This window comes from Cnephaeus nilssonii (genome assembly GCF_951640355.1).
Source record: "Cnephaeus nilssonii genome assembly, chromosome: 13".
Classification (NCBI taxonomy): domain Eukaryota; kingdom Metazoa; phylum Chordata; class Mammalia; order Chiroptera; family Vespertilionidae; genus Cnephaeus; species Cnephaeus nilssonii.
This window is the reverse complement of record NC_137084.1, coordinates 46,150,320-46,167,808: the sequence shown is the minus strand read 5'-3', so window position 1 is coordinate 46,167,808 and position 17,489 is coordinate 46,150,320. Positions and strand designations below refer to the sequence as shown.

At 38.6% G+C, this 17,489-nt stretch overlaps 1 protein-coding gene across 1 annotated transcript in view; it reads right to left on the bottom strand.

Moving 5' to 3' along the window:
• ACER3 (alkaline ceramidase 3) overlaps positions 1 to 17,489 on the bottom strand; it is a 92,557-nt gene that overhangs the window by 34,127 nt on the left and 40,941 nt on the right. Inside the window, exons 3-5 of the mRNA XM_079788188.1 lie at positions 12,947 to 12,999; positions 3,316 to 3,368; positions 127 to 208 (exon numbers count right to left, since the gene is read on the bottom strand). Coding sequence (XP_079644314.1) covers positions 127 to 208; positions 3,316 to 3,368; positions 12,947 to 12,999 — 188 coding nt within the window. The remainder of the gene's footprint in view (positions 1 to 126; positions 209 to 3,315; positions 3,369 to 12,946; positions 13,000 to 17,489) is intronic.

The following is a 17,489-nucleotide window of genomic DNA, read 5'->3' as shown; positions in this document are numbered from 1 at the left end:
CTGTGAGTTTTCTCTAGAAACATTTCAATTTGAACAGCATGAACCAAACACTGGAAGCAAAATGTGCCAAACTCCATAAAAGGCTAGTTCCCATGCTCAATCTGTTAGAAACAAAATATGACTTACTGTGGTTACTATTAAACTGAATAGAACTAAGGTAAAAAGCAGATGGTAGTTTACTGAATTCTTGGTCTTGAAACATTCAAACCTTAAAAAGAGAGAGACAAAGAAAATTGCTTTAGAGTATATAACTAGGAAAATAAATAGAATGCTGTTTGACCACTTACACACACACTTCTGGGTCTAGTGATGCCCATCATTTCTTCCCATCCATACTCTCATCTCAGAGAACTTGGACTGTCTACAGCCCCCGAGAGGTTGGGGGAACAGGAGTAGGCACCTTATTTAAACTGGACCAATGAGTGGCTCACCCCTGAAAATTTGTTGTTTGGAAGCTGGAGACCGAATCAGTCAAGTGTGGAGAGTCAAAGTATAAAGCCATAGGGATTCCAAGTCTGATGCTGACAACAGGGCAGCCAAACTGAATGCTCAACAGATGAATGAGCAGAGAAGTGGTCTGCAGGGAGGGGAAAATAAAGCAGACATAAAGACTTGAAGCCATGTTGAGAGGAAGGAATGGAGAAAAGAGGGAGGGAGAGAGAGAAGCTGTCCTTCCAGTTTAATGAGGCTCTATCTCCTCATGTTGGGTCCTACATCATTTCCTCATGTCCTTACAATAAATAAATCTCTCGTAACTCACACTAGCTTGAGTAGGTTCCTATATCTTTCAACTAAGGATCCAGGAATAACATACTATTATAGAAAATATCACTATATTATAATTATCTTTTTACTTATCTGTCTCCCAACCAGACTGTGAATTCTTTGTGAATTCCATATATCTAGTCACTAGGATAGTATCTGACAGAGGAAATATTCAGTAAGTAAGGATATATAAACAAATATATGGCCATCAGTTAAGTATCCAATCTTTGAACCCATGTTTTAATAAAAACAGTAGGAGACTTCTCTCAGTTCACTAATCAATTGGCTGTGGGAATTGGACCCAACTCCTATTTCCTTCTCTGTAAGGAAAGGTGGTGGCACAGATGACTTATAAGATCTCTATTGTCTTTAAATTCTGGAACTTGATGACTTAGTAAAAAGAGCTCATCTGAAAGTATTTTTCTAGATCAGCGCAATTTTTCAGCCTAAGCCTGTTTTTTTGTAAATAAAATTTTACTGGAACATAGTCACATCTATTTGTTTACATATCTTCCATGCTGCAACAGCAAAGTTGAAGGGGTGCAACAGATTACAGGCACACAAAGCCAAAAAGAGTTACTGTCTGGCCCTTTCCAGAAAAAAATTTCAGAACTTTTAAAATAATATGTTTTTAAATTGTTCTGAATTTTACATATCTTTAGAAGATATTCTTGAGCTAGCAATGATGACCATATTGAGAAGAATCAGCCAACCATCACATAAAGGGCTCAGAGGCTCAGAGACGTGTTAAGTATTAGTTCTGGGGAACAGAACATATATTTAGAAGGTAAGGTTGAAACAGGCTATAAAGCCAGGATGGGTGGAATAGGAAACTGAGATAGTTAAACAGCAGTTTGCAGCCATTTAGGAAATCTAGATGCCAAGCAGTTTGCAGCCACCTAGTAAATCCCATATTCCCTAAATCAAGGACATTTAAGAGTAAATGGTTTGAACTTCTCCTTCCCAACCAGAGGGTAAATAGCTTAAACCAGCGGTCGCTAACCTTTTGGACCTCACGAACCACCAGTGGTCCTCGGACCACCAGTTGGTGACCACTGGCTTAAATCACCCTACTCAGGGAGACAGCAGAAATCCAATTAGTGCCATTTGCTAACCACACCCAAGGACAGATGAAATTAAGAGAATAAATCTCATTTTGGTACATCAGCATAAAGCTGATGAATATCCTATTGAGATCCCCCCTAATCACCCAGCTTTTAAAATCCCTCAAAATAAAGGTCCCAGCACATGCTCTTCCTCCCAGGAACATGCCCATGCCTCCCCCATCCCGTTCTTTCCCCACAGGCATGCATCTCCTAAGTTGTAAGGGGCCCCAAAAGGTTTGCAACTAGGGCAACACTGGGCAGTGGCAGTTCATCCTGGGCAAATCCCTTGAACCTGACACCCAGGCCCCCTTTTTCTGACTTCTTAGTGAGCCAAAGCAGACCAGGCTCGGCTCATTCCCCCAGCCCTTTCTTGTCTCACTGTCCCCAGTTTTAATAAATGTCCTCTAAAATTCACCTGGACTCGTGTTGTGAAATTTTTCCTGCACGAAGTTAAGAACCCACACACTACCGGTGAGCCCTAGGCAGACCTGCTTAGGGCCAGGTCCCCTTTCCAGTAACAAGGTTACTAAACTTGTAGTTCAGTTTCCAACTCTGACACTTACCAACTACATGACCTTAGGTAAGTCACCTAAGCATAAATTCTGCTTTATATCTGTGGACTAACAAGGGGCTCTACAGAAAGTACCTTCCCAGATGATTTGATCATAAACTCCTAAGTGGTCAGGTCATGGTGGGTAGTAATGCCCCAGTCATATAACATTTTAGTAAAGGGTTTATCTTTGCCTTAAACAAGCCCTGTCCATTGTTTCTGTGCATCTAGGTTAACACACCTTTGAAATAAGCCTAACCACCTTTATGAAAGCACATCATCTTAACTATCCTATAATCCAATCCCTGCCTTGCTTTCTCCCACCTTCCTGTAATCTTCTTTAGTTCCCTCCTTAATTCCAAATGCATAAAATAAACTGCAAAACTGTCATTCTCTATAGCATTTGAGATCTTGCTTCCCAGCAACTGTCTACAGTTTTGGTTCAAACTCTTATAATAACTTTCTACAGACTTTCAACATATACTTAGACAAGTTACTAAACCTCTCTGTGCTTCACTTCATCATCTATAATATAGGGACAATACGCATTTATCTTGTACAACATAGATAAATATTATTTTTATGGCATAATATGTAAAATCTTTACCTAAACATGTATACATTTATAACTCAAGGAAAGGCAAATTATGTAAGTTATGTCAAATTTAAGTAATAGTCTACCTAAATTGGCTATATCACAAAAGTTAATAAACAACATTATTGTAACTTCCCAGAGATTATACTCTACATTAAGATCACAAATATTATAATCTTTTACACTATTATAATCTCTCAGTAATATTAACTGAGTTAGTTATATAACTTAATTCGCTATGAGGCCAATATGAATTTTAAAATATATGAAATAACTAAATTTTAAACTTAAATACTTACATGCAGTACACAAATATACAACTGCTGTAAATCATTGGGAGTTCATCCAATAGCTATAAGAAACAAAGACAGATAATAGGATGTGAATACTGTGGAGTTGCAATTATTATGCAAATAAAGTAAAATTTCATGATTAAATGGTCACCTCATTATCTCATATCTTTTATTGATTCTTTTATATATTTATCATTATCTAATTTACCCTGAGTATGTTTATTTTAGTTTATTGTTTTTGAATAAACAAGCGTATCCATCTATCTATCTGTCCTAATGTACATAGCTAAGTAGAATGCAGGACGTACTGGGCAGCTCAGATCATTTGGTATCACAAATTATAATATCATACTTGCAGGAAAGTATGATGTTCACCATCTAGAGGTCTATGGGTACTATCAGTATTCTTTTGCATTTCTGCCCTTTTCTATAGCACTTAAGATGGATAAAATGTCCACTAATATACATAAGAAGAAGTATTAATGGTCGGGAAAGTCATTTAGTTAATCTAAGTAACCTATGCCTCTGAAAGATAATGTCATTAGCAATAATAATAATAATAATAATAGTAATAGCTATTATGTATTAAATTACAAGTGAGACACTAAGCTGAGTGTTATATAGATAGGTTATTGCTAATCCTTAAACCAATCCTGTATGGAGAGTGTTCTGAAGAGAAAAGGCATAGACGTGGGAGGACTAGCCAAGAAGTTACAGCAGTCCAGGCTGAGGAAAATTGCTACTTGGATTAAGGTAGCAGAATTGGGAATAGATGTAAGTGAACAGGCTTGAGAAATACCTAGGAAGTAAAATAAACAGGGATTTGTGATTGATTTTATACAAAGCTCACTGTGAGGGAAAATAAACTAACTGCTAAGGATGACTCCCCAGTGTTTTGCCTAAACACTTCAGATGATGGTAGTACAGTTTACTGAAATTGTGAAAACAGAAAGTTATAAGAACAATTTTCAACATGTTGAGTTTAAGGTACCTGTGAGACAGCCAGGTGAAAATACCAATCAGGCAACTATAAATACAAATATGTAGCTGAAAGAAAGGTCTAGACTCCAGGTGTTGGCTACTTGTTTATTTTATTTTTTTAAAGAACTAAATTAAACTGAGCATATGCTAAAATAGCACGGACTTTAAAATCTGGGTGATATAAATAGAAGTCTTATTTCAAAACCATAACTAGCAAAATTATTGCTAGTAAAAGAGCACTGAGTTCCAGAGTGGGGTGGGTTGTGGATCTGAAGATGAGTCTGCAGAGGTAGGCAGGGGCCAGATCACAAAGCCTGTGGTTCAAATTTATGAGCTTGAACTATAAAAAGTGACATGTTGGGAGAGCAGGGACAATATTTTATGTATCTCATGCCCAGCACTTGTACAAAGCCTAGCAAATATTGCTCAACACGTGAAAATAATTAGTTTGTTTGTAGCAAGAGTACTTCTGTTCCACTGTGACAAACAGATAGGGAAGGCAGAAACACCAAATTGGACTGGAGATAATTGATTAAGGTAGTGGTAGAGATAGCCAGAGGTAGATATATCCAAGAGTTATTATGAAAGTTGAATCAAGGGGTTTTAGTGGTTGTAGAGGTGAGAAAGTAGAAATTAAAGAAGTGTCACAGGTTTTTGGCTTGGGCTTTCGGTGTAAGATGGTTCCATTCACTGAAATAGGGAACAAAGGAAAAAAGAAAGGTAATATTTATAACTAGAATATCTGTTGTTTACATTATAAAGTCTGAATTAGCTTACATTATTACCTAATATTTAAGCTATTTTTATTTTCGTATTATAAATAAAATTTTAGGTGAGTAAACATTTTTCTTTGGTTTTATTTTCTAGGATAAGTAAATTTATTTTTACTTATGAGAAATAGATGAATACATTCATTTTTTACTAGCATTTATTTTTTCTAATATAAAAATATATGCTCAGTATAGAATACTTGGAAAAAGCAGAAAAAAATAAGACATTACCTTTAATTTTACCATCCCCAAGATTATCAATAACTGTATATTTCAGTTAATGAAAACAAAAAAGAATGAGTTGAATGAATAAATAAATGAAAAAAGTCTGGGAGAAGACTTCTAAAAACTTAAAGCCTTTATACTCCTACCGCCATAAATGTAAGACACAGTGCTAAGACAAAGGAAACAAAATAATAAAAAATAAAATTGGGTCCTAATCTTGTCTTTTTCTTTCTGTGTAACTTTAGTCAAGTCATCTCCCTGCTCTTGGACTATTTTTCATTGATAAAATTTATATATTGGACTAAAATTTAAAAATCTTTTCTAATATTAAAATTCGATTATTTAAATTTGAAGGCCATGCTCATTCCTGGTTGTCCCTACCCCTTCTCTAATGTTTTCCTTAATCCCATCCCCAAATGTATTGCTCTTGGCTGGTTGCCGCAAGAATGTGATATATCAATGCTGAAAAAGGAGTAAGTAATAGCTTAAAATGTTACCGTTCACAAGGGAACACATAACTTATTAGTACTCAAAGGAATTAATCACTAACAATCTTACCTAATAATAGACAAACATGTAAATTGACTGTACCTCCGCTACACCCACAGCCAATCAGAGTGAGTATGCAAATTAGAAGGCCAAAGATGGCAGCCGCCCAGCTGCTCCAGGCGCGGAGTGGCCAGGCGGGGCAGGATGCCTGCTATGAGAGGCAGGGCGGGGGCGAAATGAGTGGAGTGCCACAGCAAAGACAAGACTGCAGACCCCAGAGTCTGCAACAAAGACTAAGAAGGCAGACTCTGGCCGGAGCAAAGGCCTGGGTCCCAGGTGCCGGAGGAAAAATAGTGCTGGAAGCCAAGGGAAGGAAGGCCTATTGCACGAATCTCTTCGTGCAACGGGCCTCTAGTGCCGTGGTCGGCAAACTGTGGCTCATGAGCCACATGCGGCTCTTTGGCCCCTTGAGTGTGGCTCTTCCACAAAATACCATGGCCTGGGCAAATCTATTTTGAAGAAGTGGCATTAGAAGAAGTTTAAGTTTTAAAAATTTGGCTCTCTAAAGAAATTTCAATCATTGTACTGTTGATATTTGGCTCCGTTGACTAATGAGTTTGCCGACCACTGCTCTAGTGGATCAATAATGGTGGTTTTTAGATATTCTGACTGGCTGAAGAAAAAGGAAGGAAACTAGTATTTGTTAAACATATTTACCAGATCTTATATTGGCACTTTCACATATGCCAGTCAATTCATCCTCATAATACTCTTACAGGTAGTATTATACCTATTAGATAGATGAGACAACTAAGGCTCAGCAAGATTAAGTGGCATATTATGCTCAAATAGCCAGTAAAGGGGTAGAATCAGAACTGGAACCCAAGTAGCCACCTAGGAATAAATCTGAAGAAAATACTATTCAAGCTCTAAATCATTCTTAAGACAGAACTGTCAATATTTGCTTGAGCTCACTTTAGGCAGAGCTGGGCCTCCAATATCTCTATAGCTACAACAAGCTAAATTCAGGCTGGCAGAATGGTTTACTGATCACCAGAGCCAGGTAAGTGGCAACACGACATTTCTTACTTTATTTCAGTGATTGTGTATAACAAATGATGGCCTAAGGTAGCTGACTCAAATTTATTCTGAAAGGAGACAACACAGGGATCCAGCAAGAAACATTCAAGATTACTTAATGTTTAGATTAAAGAGAGGAAGAAGTCCTTCAATATTGATGATTCTTCCCTCTTCCTCAATCACTGGAAAAATGGTTTATGTGATCTCTGTCCAGTTAGACAAGCATGTAAAACCACAACTTTGTAGTCCAAAAGGGGACAAAAATAAGAAATTTGTATAACTTGTCAATGAAGTTGATAAAGTAGTATTACCAGGTATAGTAACAATATAGCATAGAATCAAAGGTCTCAGGATCAAAGGCCAGCTTGTCTATCCAAATGCTTTGTTACCCTGCTAATAACCTTGCCAATAATTAAGTTTATATGCAAATCAAAGTGTGTCTCACCTCTGCTCAAAACCCATTAATGGTTCACAGGGATAAAGTCCAAGAGGCTTAGATCTGTCCTCTGGTTAGTTTCCCAAACCACATCTCCTGCCATATATTTCAATGCCTGCCCAAGAGCAGGTACTCAATAATTTAACAAATGTTTGCTATTATTACTGGTAGCACTATCACCATCCTCACCACATACTCTTACTCTATTACAACCATAATGTACTACTTGCATTGCCCTGAGATGCCAGCCATACTTTCACATCCCTGTGGGTTCTAGTTGGCCTGGTAAATTCCTATTCATCTTTGACAATGCAATTCAAACATGTGTCTGAGTCATCTTTGTGGAACCCAATCTCTAATCTTTCTACCTTAAATAATTCATTTCTCTTTCTATTTCCATAGGGCCCTGTATGTCCTTTTATCACTTCATTCAGTAGCATATTATCTTTACTCCTAGACCCTAGACTCCTTGAGGAAAAAACAGTATCTTTACCTATGCATACCTGTTTCCCAGGTACCAAATACAGAATTTTGAACTAATTAAAGTGTTTGTCTGGCCTATGTTAGGGCCCCTCTGAGGACAGAGGACTCAAGATCTCCAAGGCAGTTTTTGCCATCTACTGGCTCAGACAATTCTTCCCTATGCTGAGCAAAATGTCTCTTTATCTTTAATATCCCTAGGACCACACAGAATAAGCCTAATACTCTTCAACATGTCAACCCTTAAACACTGATTCATAAAACATTTATTTAGTGCTATGTGGCAGCCCCATGATATAAACAGTGATGCACCAATGTCAACCAGAGAGAGTCCTTGCTCTTAGGTAACTCACATTCTGATAGAGAAATCAGATGCATAAATATATTTATAAAACACTAGAGGCCCGGTGCACGAAATTTGTGCACGAAGGGAGGTTGTCCCTCAGCCCAGCCTGTACCCTCTCCAATCTGGGACCCCTCAAGGGATGTCCAACTGCCTGTTTAGGCCCGATCCCACCGTGGGATCGGGCCTAAACAGGCAGTCGGACATCCCTCTCACAATCCAGGACTGCTGGCTCCCAACTGCTTGCCTGCCTGCCTTCCTGATTGCCCCTAACCGCTTCTGCCTGCCAGCCTGATCACCCCCTAACCACTCTGCTGCCAGCCTGTTTGCCCCCAACTTCCCTCCTCTGCTGGCCTGGTTACCCCTAACTGCCCTCTCCTGCAGGGTTGATCACCTCCAACTGCCCTCCCTTGCAGGCCTGGTCCTTCTCAACTGCCCTCCCTTGCAGGCCGGGTGCCTCCCAACTGCCCTCTCCTGCTGGCCATCTTGTGGTGGCCATCTTGTGTCCACATGGGGGCAGGATCTTTGACCACATGGGGCAGCTATATTGTGTGTTGCAGTGATGATCAATCTGCATAGTACTCTTTTATTAGATAGGATAGAGGCCTGGTACAGGGGTGGGGGCCAGCTGGTTTGCCCTGAAGGGCGTCCCGGATCAGGTGGGGGTTCCCTTGGGGTGTGGGGCGGCCTGAGCGAGGGGCCTGTGGTGGTTTGCAGGCGGGCCACGCCCCCTGGCAACGCAAGTGGAGGCCCTGGTATCTGGAATTTATTTACCTTCTACAATTGAAACTTTGTAGCCTGGGGCGGAGCCAAGCCTGGGGCTCCCTCCGAGGCTGCCGGCAGCCATTTGTGTTGGGGTTATAATTGAAACTTTGTTGCCTTAAGCGGGTGGGCCTGGCCAGGGTGTGCAGAAAGCTTTGCTTCCCCTGTTGCCGGCGGCAACCCTGGCCTGCTCTCTCAAGCTCCATTCTGCCGCCATTTGTTTGAATTTGTTTACCTTGTATAATTGAAACTTTGTAGCTTGAGTGGAGGCTTAGGCCTGGCCAGGGCAGGTGGGAAGCTTGGCTTCCTCTGTTACCTAGGAAACCTTGCTCTCTGTGGCTGTAGCCATCTTGGTTTGGGTTAATTTGCATACTCGCTCTGATGGGATGGTGGGCGTGGCTTGTGGGCGTGGCTTGTGGCTGTGTCGGAGGTATGGTCAATTTGCATATTTGTCTATTATTAGCTAGGATTGGTAACAGCAGTAATGGAGAATTGCAGAGTGTAATGGAAGAACATATGAAGGGTGCCTATCCTGCTCTGGGGCCATGGATGGCTTCCTGGAGGAGTTGCCACCTTGCCTAGACTTTAAAGAACAAACAGGAATTGTCCATGGGAGAGAGGGAAATATAACAGGCCCAGACATGAACAAATGCATAGAATAGAGAGTCTGGTGTTTAGAGCTATGTGTGGGTCACTGAGCATGTCTTCTCTTCTTCCAACTAAATATAGTCATGCAACATACAATGACATTTCATTCAATAATGGAACTAATATACGACAGTGGTCCCATAAGATTATAATAAAAGATTAAAAATTCCTATCACCTAGTGATATTATAGCCAAAGTAATGTCTTAGTGCATACATTACTCACATGTTTGTGATGATGTTTATGTAAACAAACCTATTGCACTGCCAGTTGTATAAAAGTTTAGCACATACAATTTCAGTAGTAGGCAATACCATCTAGGTTTGTATACTAGTAAGTACACTCTATGATGCTTGCACACCAATGAAATTGCCTAAAGACACATTTCTCAGACCGTATTCTGATGTTAAGCAGCACATGATTGTATTCCCAGTTCCTTCCCCTCGGGTTTTTAGTTCTTTCACCGTTCTGGTGCCTTTCATTTGAACACATGCTAGGTTAGTCCTCAGAATTGAATGCAATATTCTTGTCATAATCTGAGCAACACAAGTAGGGAAGCCTATCCTTCCCCTCACTCAGATGCCTAGTCTTGCCTGACATCTTATCTCAGTACATTCATCCAGTTGTTTCTCTCTCTCTCTCTCTCTCTCTCTCTCTCTCTCTCTATATATATATATATATATATATATATATATATATATATATATATATGAATGTACTCTCTCTATATATGTGTGTATATATATATATATATATATATATATATAGAGAGAGAGAGAGAGAGAGAGAGAGAGAGAAATAAATAGGTAAAATGGGCTTCAGCAAAACTGAAAACTTTTTTGCTTCAAAGAATACTATTAAGAAAATGAAAAAAACAACAACAACCAACAGAATGGAAGAAAATATTCGCAAATCATATATTTGATAAGGATCTAATATCAAGAACAGATAAAAAACTCTTACAATTCAATGAAAACAAGCAAATAACCCTACTAAAAAAATGAGCAAAGGATCTGAATAGATATTCTCTTAAGAAGATATATGGATAATCAATAAGCCCATGAAAAGATGCTCAACATCATTAGTCATTAGGGAAATGCAAACCAAAACCACAGTGAGATACCACTTCACACCCATGAATGGATTTAATCAAAAGGATGGGCAATAGCAAAGATATGAAGAAATGGCTGGTGGGAATGTAAAAAGGTGCGGCCACTTTGAAAAACAATCTGGCAGCTCTTCAAAAGGTTAAGCATAGGGTTACCAGTGACCCAACAATTCTACTGCTAAGTATGTACGCAGGAGAATTAAAAACATATATCCACAAAAACCTGTACATGAATGTTCATAGCAACATTATGCATGAAAGCCCAAAAATGGAAATAACACAAATACCATTAATTGATAAATAGATAAGCAAAATGTGGTATATCCAGACAACAGAATATTATTTGGCCTATCTAAAAGAAGAGAGACACAAAAGGTTACCTATTGTATAATTCATTGCGATGAAATATTCAGAATAGGCAAATCCATGGTTGTCAGGGGCTATGTGGAGGGAGTAGTATGGAATGACTGCTAATGGGTTTTTCTTTGGGGTGATGAAAATGTCCTCAAATTAGATTCTGTTTGAATGTCTTTAACTTTTATAGATCCTTTCCAAGTTACCATCTTACCATAAATAGTTCATATTTTATTAAAAATAGTTTTAATATTATATCATGTTTTCCCAGCAAGACAGTGTTAAGAAATGTTTTCTATGCTTGATAGGTCAGACCAGTGTCTCATAATCTGTATATTCTCCAAGTCAAGCATGGCATATACAGCACACATGACACTTTCTTATAAATATGTGTTATACATTTAATGCAGCTATAATTAATAATTAATAGACTGTGGTATGTACAGATCCTTCTAGAATTAACACTCTCCAATACAGTAGCCATAGCTTTATTTTATGTGGAGACTGAGCACTTTAAAAGAAACCTAAACTAAGTGAAGATCTACTGCAAGCATGAAATATATATCTGATTTCAGGATGTGAAGCATTTCATTATGACATTTTAATATTAATTACAGGTTGAAGTAATACTTTGGAGATATTGGGTTAAATAAAATATATTTAAATTAATTTCACTTATTTTTAATCTAGTGGTCCAGTGCATGAAATTCATGCATGGGGGTGGGGGGTGTCCCTCAGCCCGGCCTGCACCCTCTCCAATCTGGGACCCCTCGGGGGATGTCCGACTGCTGGGGGATGTCCCTGTGGGATCGGGCCTAAACCAGCAGTCGGACATCCCTCTCGCAATCTGGGACCGCTGACTCCTAACTGCTCACCTGCCTGCCTGCCCGATCGCCCCTAACCACTCTGCCTACCAGCCTGCTCGCCCCCAACTGCCCCCCACTGGCCTGCTCGCCCCCAAATGCCCTCCCCTGCCGGCCTCATGGCCCACAACTGCCCTCCCTGGCTGGCCTCATGGTCCCCAACTGCTCTCCCTGGCCAGAGGCCCTTCGCAGCCAGGCGCGGAATGCTTGCCTCATCGCCAGGGCGACAACGCAAGCGTTCCCTCCCCGTAGGCCATTCCATGCCCGCTGCCCAGAGGCCCTACGCGGCCGGGGTGGAACGCTTGCCTCGTCACCGTGGTGACGAAGCAAGCATTCCACCAGGCCGCTCATGCTGCCCACTCTCAGCAGCTGCCCCCCTGGGACTGGGGGACTCCAGCGGGGCTGAGAGGACTGGGCGCCGCCATCTTGTGGCTATAGGCACCGCCATCTTTGTGATGGAGTGATGGTTAATTTGCATATTACCCTTTTATTAGATAGGATGTGGTTTTTATTGATGTGCCCCCTCAAATTTTTAAAATTACATATGTAGCTCACATTATATTTCTACTGGACAGTGCTGTTCTAGAACTTTCTGGGTTAGTGATGGAGAAAAGGGAGGTCAAAAGATTGAGGACTAGATATATGGCCTCCTTAGAGCAAGGGCAGTAAATAAAAATCCTTGCATAGCTCTAAAACCTTGCTAGTAAGAGGGACCAGACCATTCAAATGAACTCTGTAAGAGAGAGATATGAGGAAATGCAGGCAACTAAGAATAAAACTATATTATTTTGATGAACTGATTATGTCTTTTTAAGATGTCTCAGTGGGACTCTACTCTAAAATTGTACATACCTACACAGAGGTGGTTAAAAAGTTATAATCTTCACTTGTCATGGACAACTTATTTGCTTGCCTCTTTACTTCACTTAGTGCATCTGGATACTTTGGCCTTAAGCAAAAACTCCAGAGATTACTAATCTCAATTCCCACCCTCTCCCAAGTCTCTTGTTTCAACTATCTTCCAGTAATATGCTCTCTTCTCAAATTGTGTTTCTGGATTAGAAGAAACAAGCATTTAGTCAATTTTGTCATTACCGACCTGCATTTCATATTTGAGAGTCATGTGGAAGCACCAGGATCCCATTCCTACCACTGAAATTAAAACAAACAAAACAATTAGCATTACATTCTTTGGAAGTGGCCAGAATGACTTAAGAAGGTAATAAGACATTTCAAAGCACTGAGTGTGTGTTTTTAAAAATATATTTTTATTGATTTCAGAGGTATCTAAAGAACAAAAGAAGTGAACAAACAAAATTGTAATGAACTCAGAGACACAGAGAGTGGACTGGTAGATGCCAGAGGGCAGAGGGTTTGGGGCACTGGGTGAAAGAGGTGAAGGAATTAAGAAATACAAATTGGTAGTTACAAAATAGTCACAGAGATGTGAGGTACAGTGTTGCCATCACTATGTGATGGGTGCTGGAGGTATAGGGGGGAACAATTTGTGAGGTATGTGATTGGCCACTATGCTGTACACCTGAAATCAATCTACACTAATAAAAGAGTAAGATGCAAATTGACCATACCTTCGTGACGCTCACCAGCCAATCAGGAGCAAGTATGCAAATTAACCCATTAAAGATGGTGGGTTAATTTGCATATGCATGCATCAAGCAGCCGGGGGTGGGGCAAGATGCTTGCGTTATCACCATTCTGACGACGCAGGCATTCCACACCACCCCAGCCACTCCGGGCCTCTGGGCAGTATGGGAAGAAGGAAAGGCGGCTCCAGCTGGAGCAAAGGCAGTGCTGGCAGCCAGGGGAAGAAAGGCCCATTCTTGCACGAATCTTTGTGCATTGGGCCTCTAGTACAAAATAATGTTAAAGGTAAACTGTAATTGGGGGGGGGGAAGTATACAGGAGGATGTGCATAGGTTACATGCAAATATTAATGCCATTTTATATTAGAGACTTAAGCATCCTCAGATTTTGGTATCTGAGGGGGTCCTGGAACCAAACCCCCATGAAGGATACATAATGAATTTTGCATTTTAAATTATATCACTCTAGTTATAAGGCAGAAAATCCAGATTAGGACTAACCTGCCAAGAAATATAGATTTCCAAATACGTTACTTCATTTAAAAAATGGTTGAATTGAAAGAGGCATGCCTGGCTGGAGAAAATTGGTAAAAACCAATTTTCACTACTGACAGGCTACAATTTATCAACAGGTACATATTTTCTGAAATGTTATCCAAATTGGCACAAATTAAAAAAATTCAGAAACGAGGAAGTTGAGTTATTTAAGCCAAAGGAACAAATGTGAAATATGTGAAAACAAAACAACATTCATTGATCCTTAAATTATACAAATTAGAAATTCTGGAGATACTTAAAAAAGGAATCTAAGTATTTTTCTCTTCTTCCTCCTGCATGCAAACTGATGGATTCAGTCACATGGAGAACAAAACACTTCATTAGTATAAGGGTGACTGTTAGCCAACTTTTCACCATGATGTTTCCCTTAAAAATATGGAGGCCTCAAAGTTAAAATAAAATTCACATTTGTAGGAATTATCCAGCACATTCCAAAAAACAAGTAACAGGAGCATGTGGCCATGGCTGAAGTGAAAACTGAGGCAGTCAAAATAATAACAGAATTGGAACAAAGAGGTCAATGTCCCATCTGCATCTTCTAATTAAATATTCATATTCATAGCACTTGATTGCAGTTTTAAGAGTCTCTCAAGCATATAATAGAATTTCACTGAGTTGGAACCTATTGATTCAAATATTTTGGCATGCTATCAGTCAAAGTTTTCAAGGTTACAATAAAATAAAGATATGTTCTGATACACATTAATTTTGACCCACTTGACTAACCACACTGTGGAGAGTGTACAAAGGTTTTAGAATGAGACCTTAAATAGAATCCCAGGCCTATGACTTATTAGTTATCAACTTGAGCAAGTTGCTTAAATCTCTCTGAGACTCAGTTACCTCAGCTGTAAAATAAGAATAACAATGTTTATCATGAAAGGTTGCTTGAGGATTACCTTGCATGTACCTGGTATACAATAGGTATCAACAAATTTTATTTTCTAGTCCCTAACTCAATCTATGAAAAAATTCATGTACATAGAGAATAGAATCATTAGATTTTGAAAGTAGGTTAGCTTATTTGAAGTATACTCATTTTCCCCTTGACAAGAGGCATAATGTTCTTAATATCATTTCAGATGACTTTTAGTCTGGCAGTGACAGACTATAGGTATGATCACACTAAACTTAAGGCATATCCAAGCAAATGACTTTGGGGAAATGACTTTCTGTCTCTGACATTTCTACTTCAGTAACTTTCTATTTTAGCGTTGGACTTAGAAAGAGATAATAAAGATCTTTAAAAAAAAAATTTAATGGATTTTAAAGAGAAAGGAAGAGGGAGAGATAGAAAACATCGATGAGAGAAACATCAACATTGATTGGCTGCCTCCTGCATGCCCTTCACTGGGGATTGAGCCCACAACTTGGATGTGTGCCCTGACTGGGAATCGAACTGGTGACCTCATGGTGCATGGATTGATGCTCAACCACTGAGCCACACCAGCCGAACAATAAAAGTCTTTAATTGACTTTTTCTTGCTCTACGTGTGTTTTTTTTGTTTGTTTGTTTTACTATTTTAGAACTCATTTTATTTTTCTTGTTGCCAATATCTATCATTTAATTGCACAACACATACATTTATACAACTACAAATAGGTTTTGTTTATTTGAATTTCATTTGTCCTCAATGTAACATAAGCTCTTTGGGGACAAGGACTTTGTCATTTTTGTTTTCACACACTATGTTTCTTCACTTGTAAAGAATAAGTGAACATATTTCTATTTTAAAGGAATAAGATAAATCACACTTTGTGATTTTGAAAGTAAAGAGAAAAATTAAATCTCCTGGGAAAGGTTTCTTTTGGCTTGGTTCTATTTTATATAATGTGGTTTTAAATTACTGGCTTAAATCACAATGATTTCAGTCATGTGCCACCTAACAATGGGGATATGTTCTGAGAAATGTGTTGTTAGGCAATTTTGTCTTTGTACAAATATCATAGAATGCCTTTACACAAACCTAGGTGGTATAGCCTACTATACTCCTAGGCTAGATGGTATAGCTTATTGCTCCTAGGCTACAAACTTATACAGCAGGTTACTGTACTGAATACTGTAGGCAATTTTAACACAATGGTATTTGTGTAACTAAACATAGAAAAGATACAATAAAATACAGTATATCTTTCTTCTTCAATATAAATTAACCTGGGCTTCCTATACCTTTTTTACTTTATAAAGTTTTTAATATTTTTAAAATTTCAACTCTTTTGTAGTAACATTTAGCTTAAAGCACAGCTGTACACAACATTTTCTTTCTTTACATCTTTATTCTATAAGCTTTTTCTATTTTAAACTTTTTATTTTTACTTTTTAAACTTTTTGTTCAAGACTAAGACACAAATATACAAATTAGCCTAGACCTACACAGTATCAGTGTCATCAATACCACTGTCTTCCACCTCCACCTCCACATCTTGTCCTACTGGAAGGTCTTCAGGGGCAATAAAGTGCATGGAGCTGTCATATCCTATGATAAGAATACCTTCTGGAATACCTACTAAAGGACCTGCCTGAGGTCCTTCTTGAGGAAATAGGTCCATGGTGGTTTCTTGGTTTGTTTCTTTTTTTCATCATAGATTTGCTTGTAAGCAGATAATGCACCATGATACCTTTCCTAAACTGCCACCATAGGTTTCACATACTTTCAAGTCCTTTACCGTTAGCCAGTACTGTGATCTATGGTATTTTGGTAAATACAAAATTGCTTTCAGAAATTTTGTATTTACTAGTATTGTGAAGCTTTCTCTTTCTATTGGTGTTTTTGTCAGATTTAGGCCCCCAACTTCTTTCCCTCTTTTCCACATAGTTTTTCAAACCTCCTCAAGTCTAAAACATCAGATGTAGTTCTGTTGGAATGTGGTGTTTATTTTGCATTAAAAAACAAGGTGAAGTTCACAGTATTCTTTTTCTTCTAAGGCTGGAAGTGTGGGTTAAGTATGGCTTTATTTACATTATTTTTAAAAAATTACACTATTTATTAACCTGTTTGGTTTTCTGGGGAAATGAGTGGGCAAATTCTACATTAGAGGCCACCATTATTCTAAAGCAACCTGGAAATCCCTCGGATCTTTTTATTCCTATTGTTATTTCTGATTATAATTATTGGTATTTTATAAATATTCTTAACACACCCCAGGAAATAATGCAAAGTGCTAAGTTTGTGGACAAGTCTTCCTTTTGAAGAAAAATCAAGTAACTTCCGTAAAATATCATGCATAGACAGATTCAGAAATCAAAGTCTCTCACATCCAATTACTAATCTAGTTATGGTAGAATCTGACATGATACACTATAGCTTACAGTTTTGTGGTATTTAGAAGTGTTTATGCTCATATATAAATAATATTTATCTTGTGCTAAAACAAAAAAAATGTTCTTAGCTTAGAAAGTTATATAAAAGAAACAAACTAAAATAGAATCCACGTTCTTTGCTATTTTTGTCTTTATGATGATAATGTAATAACATGACA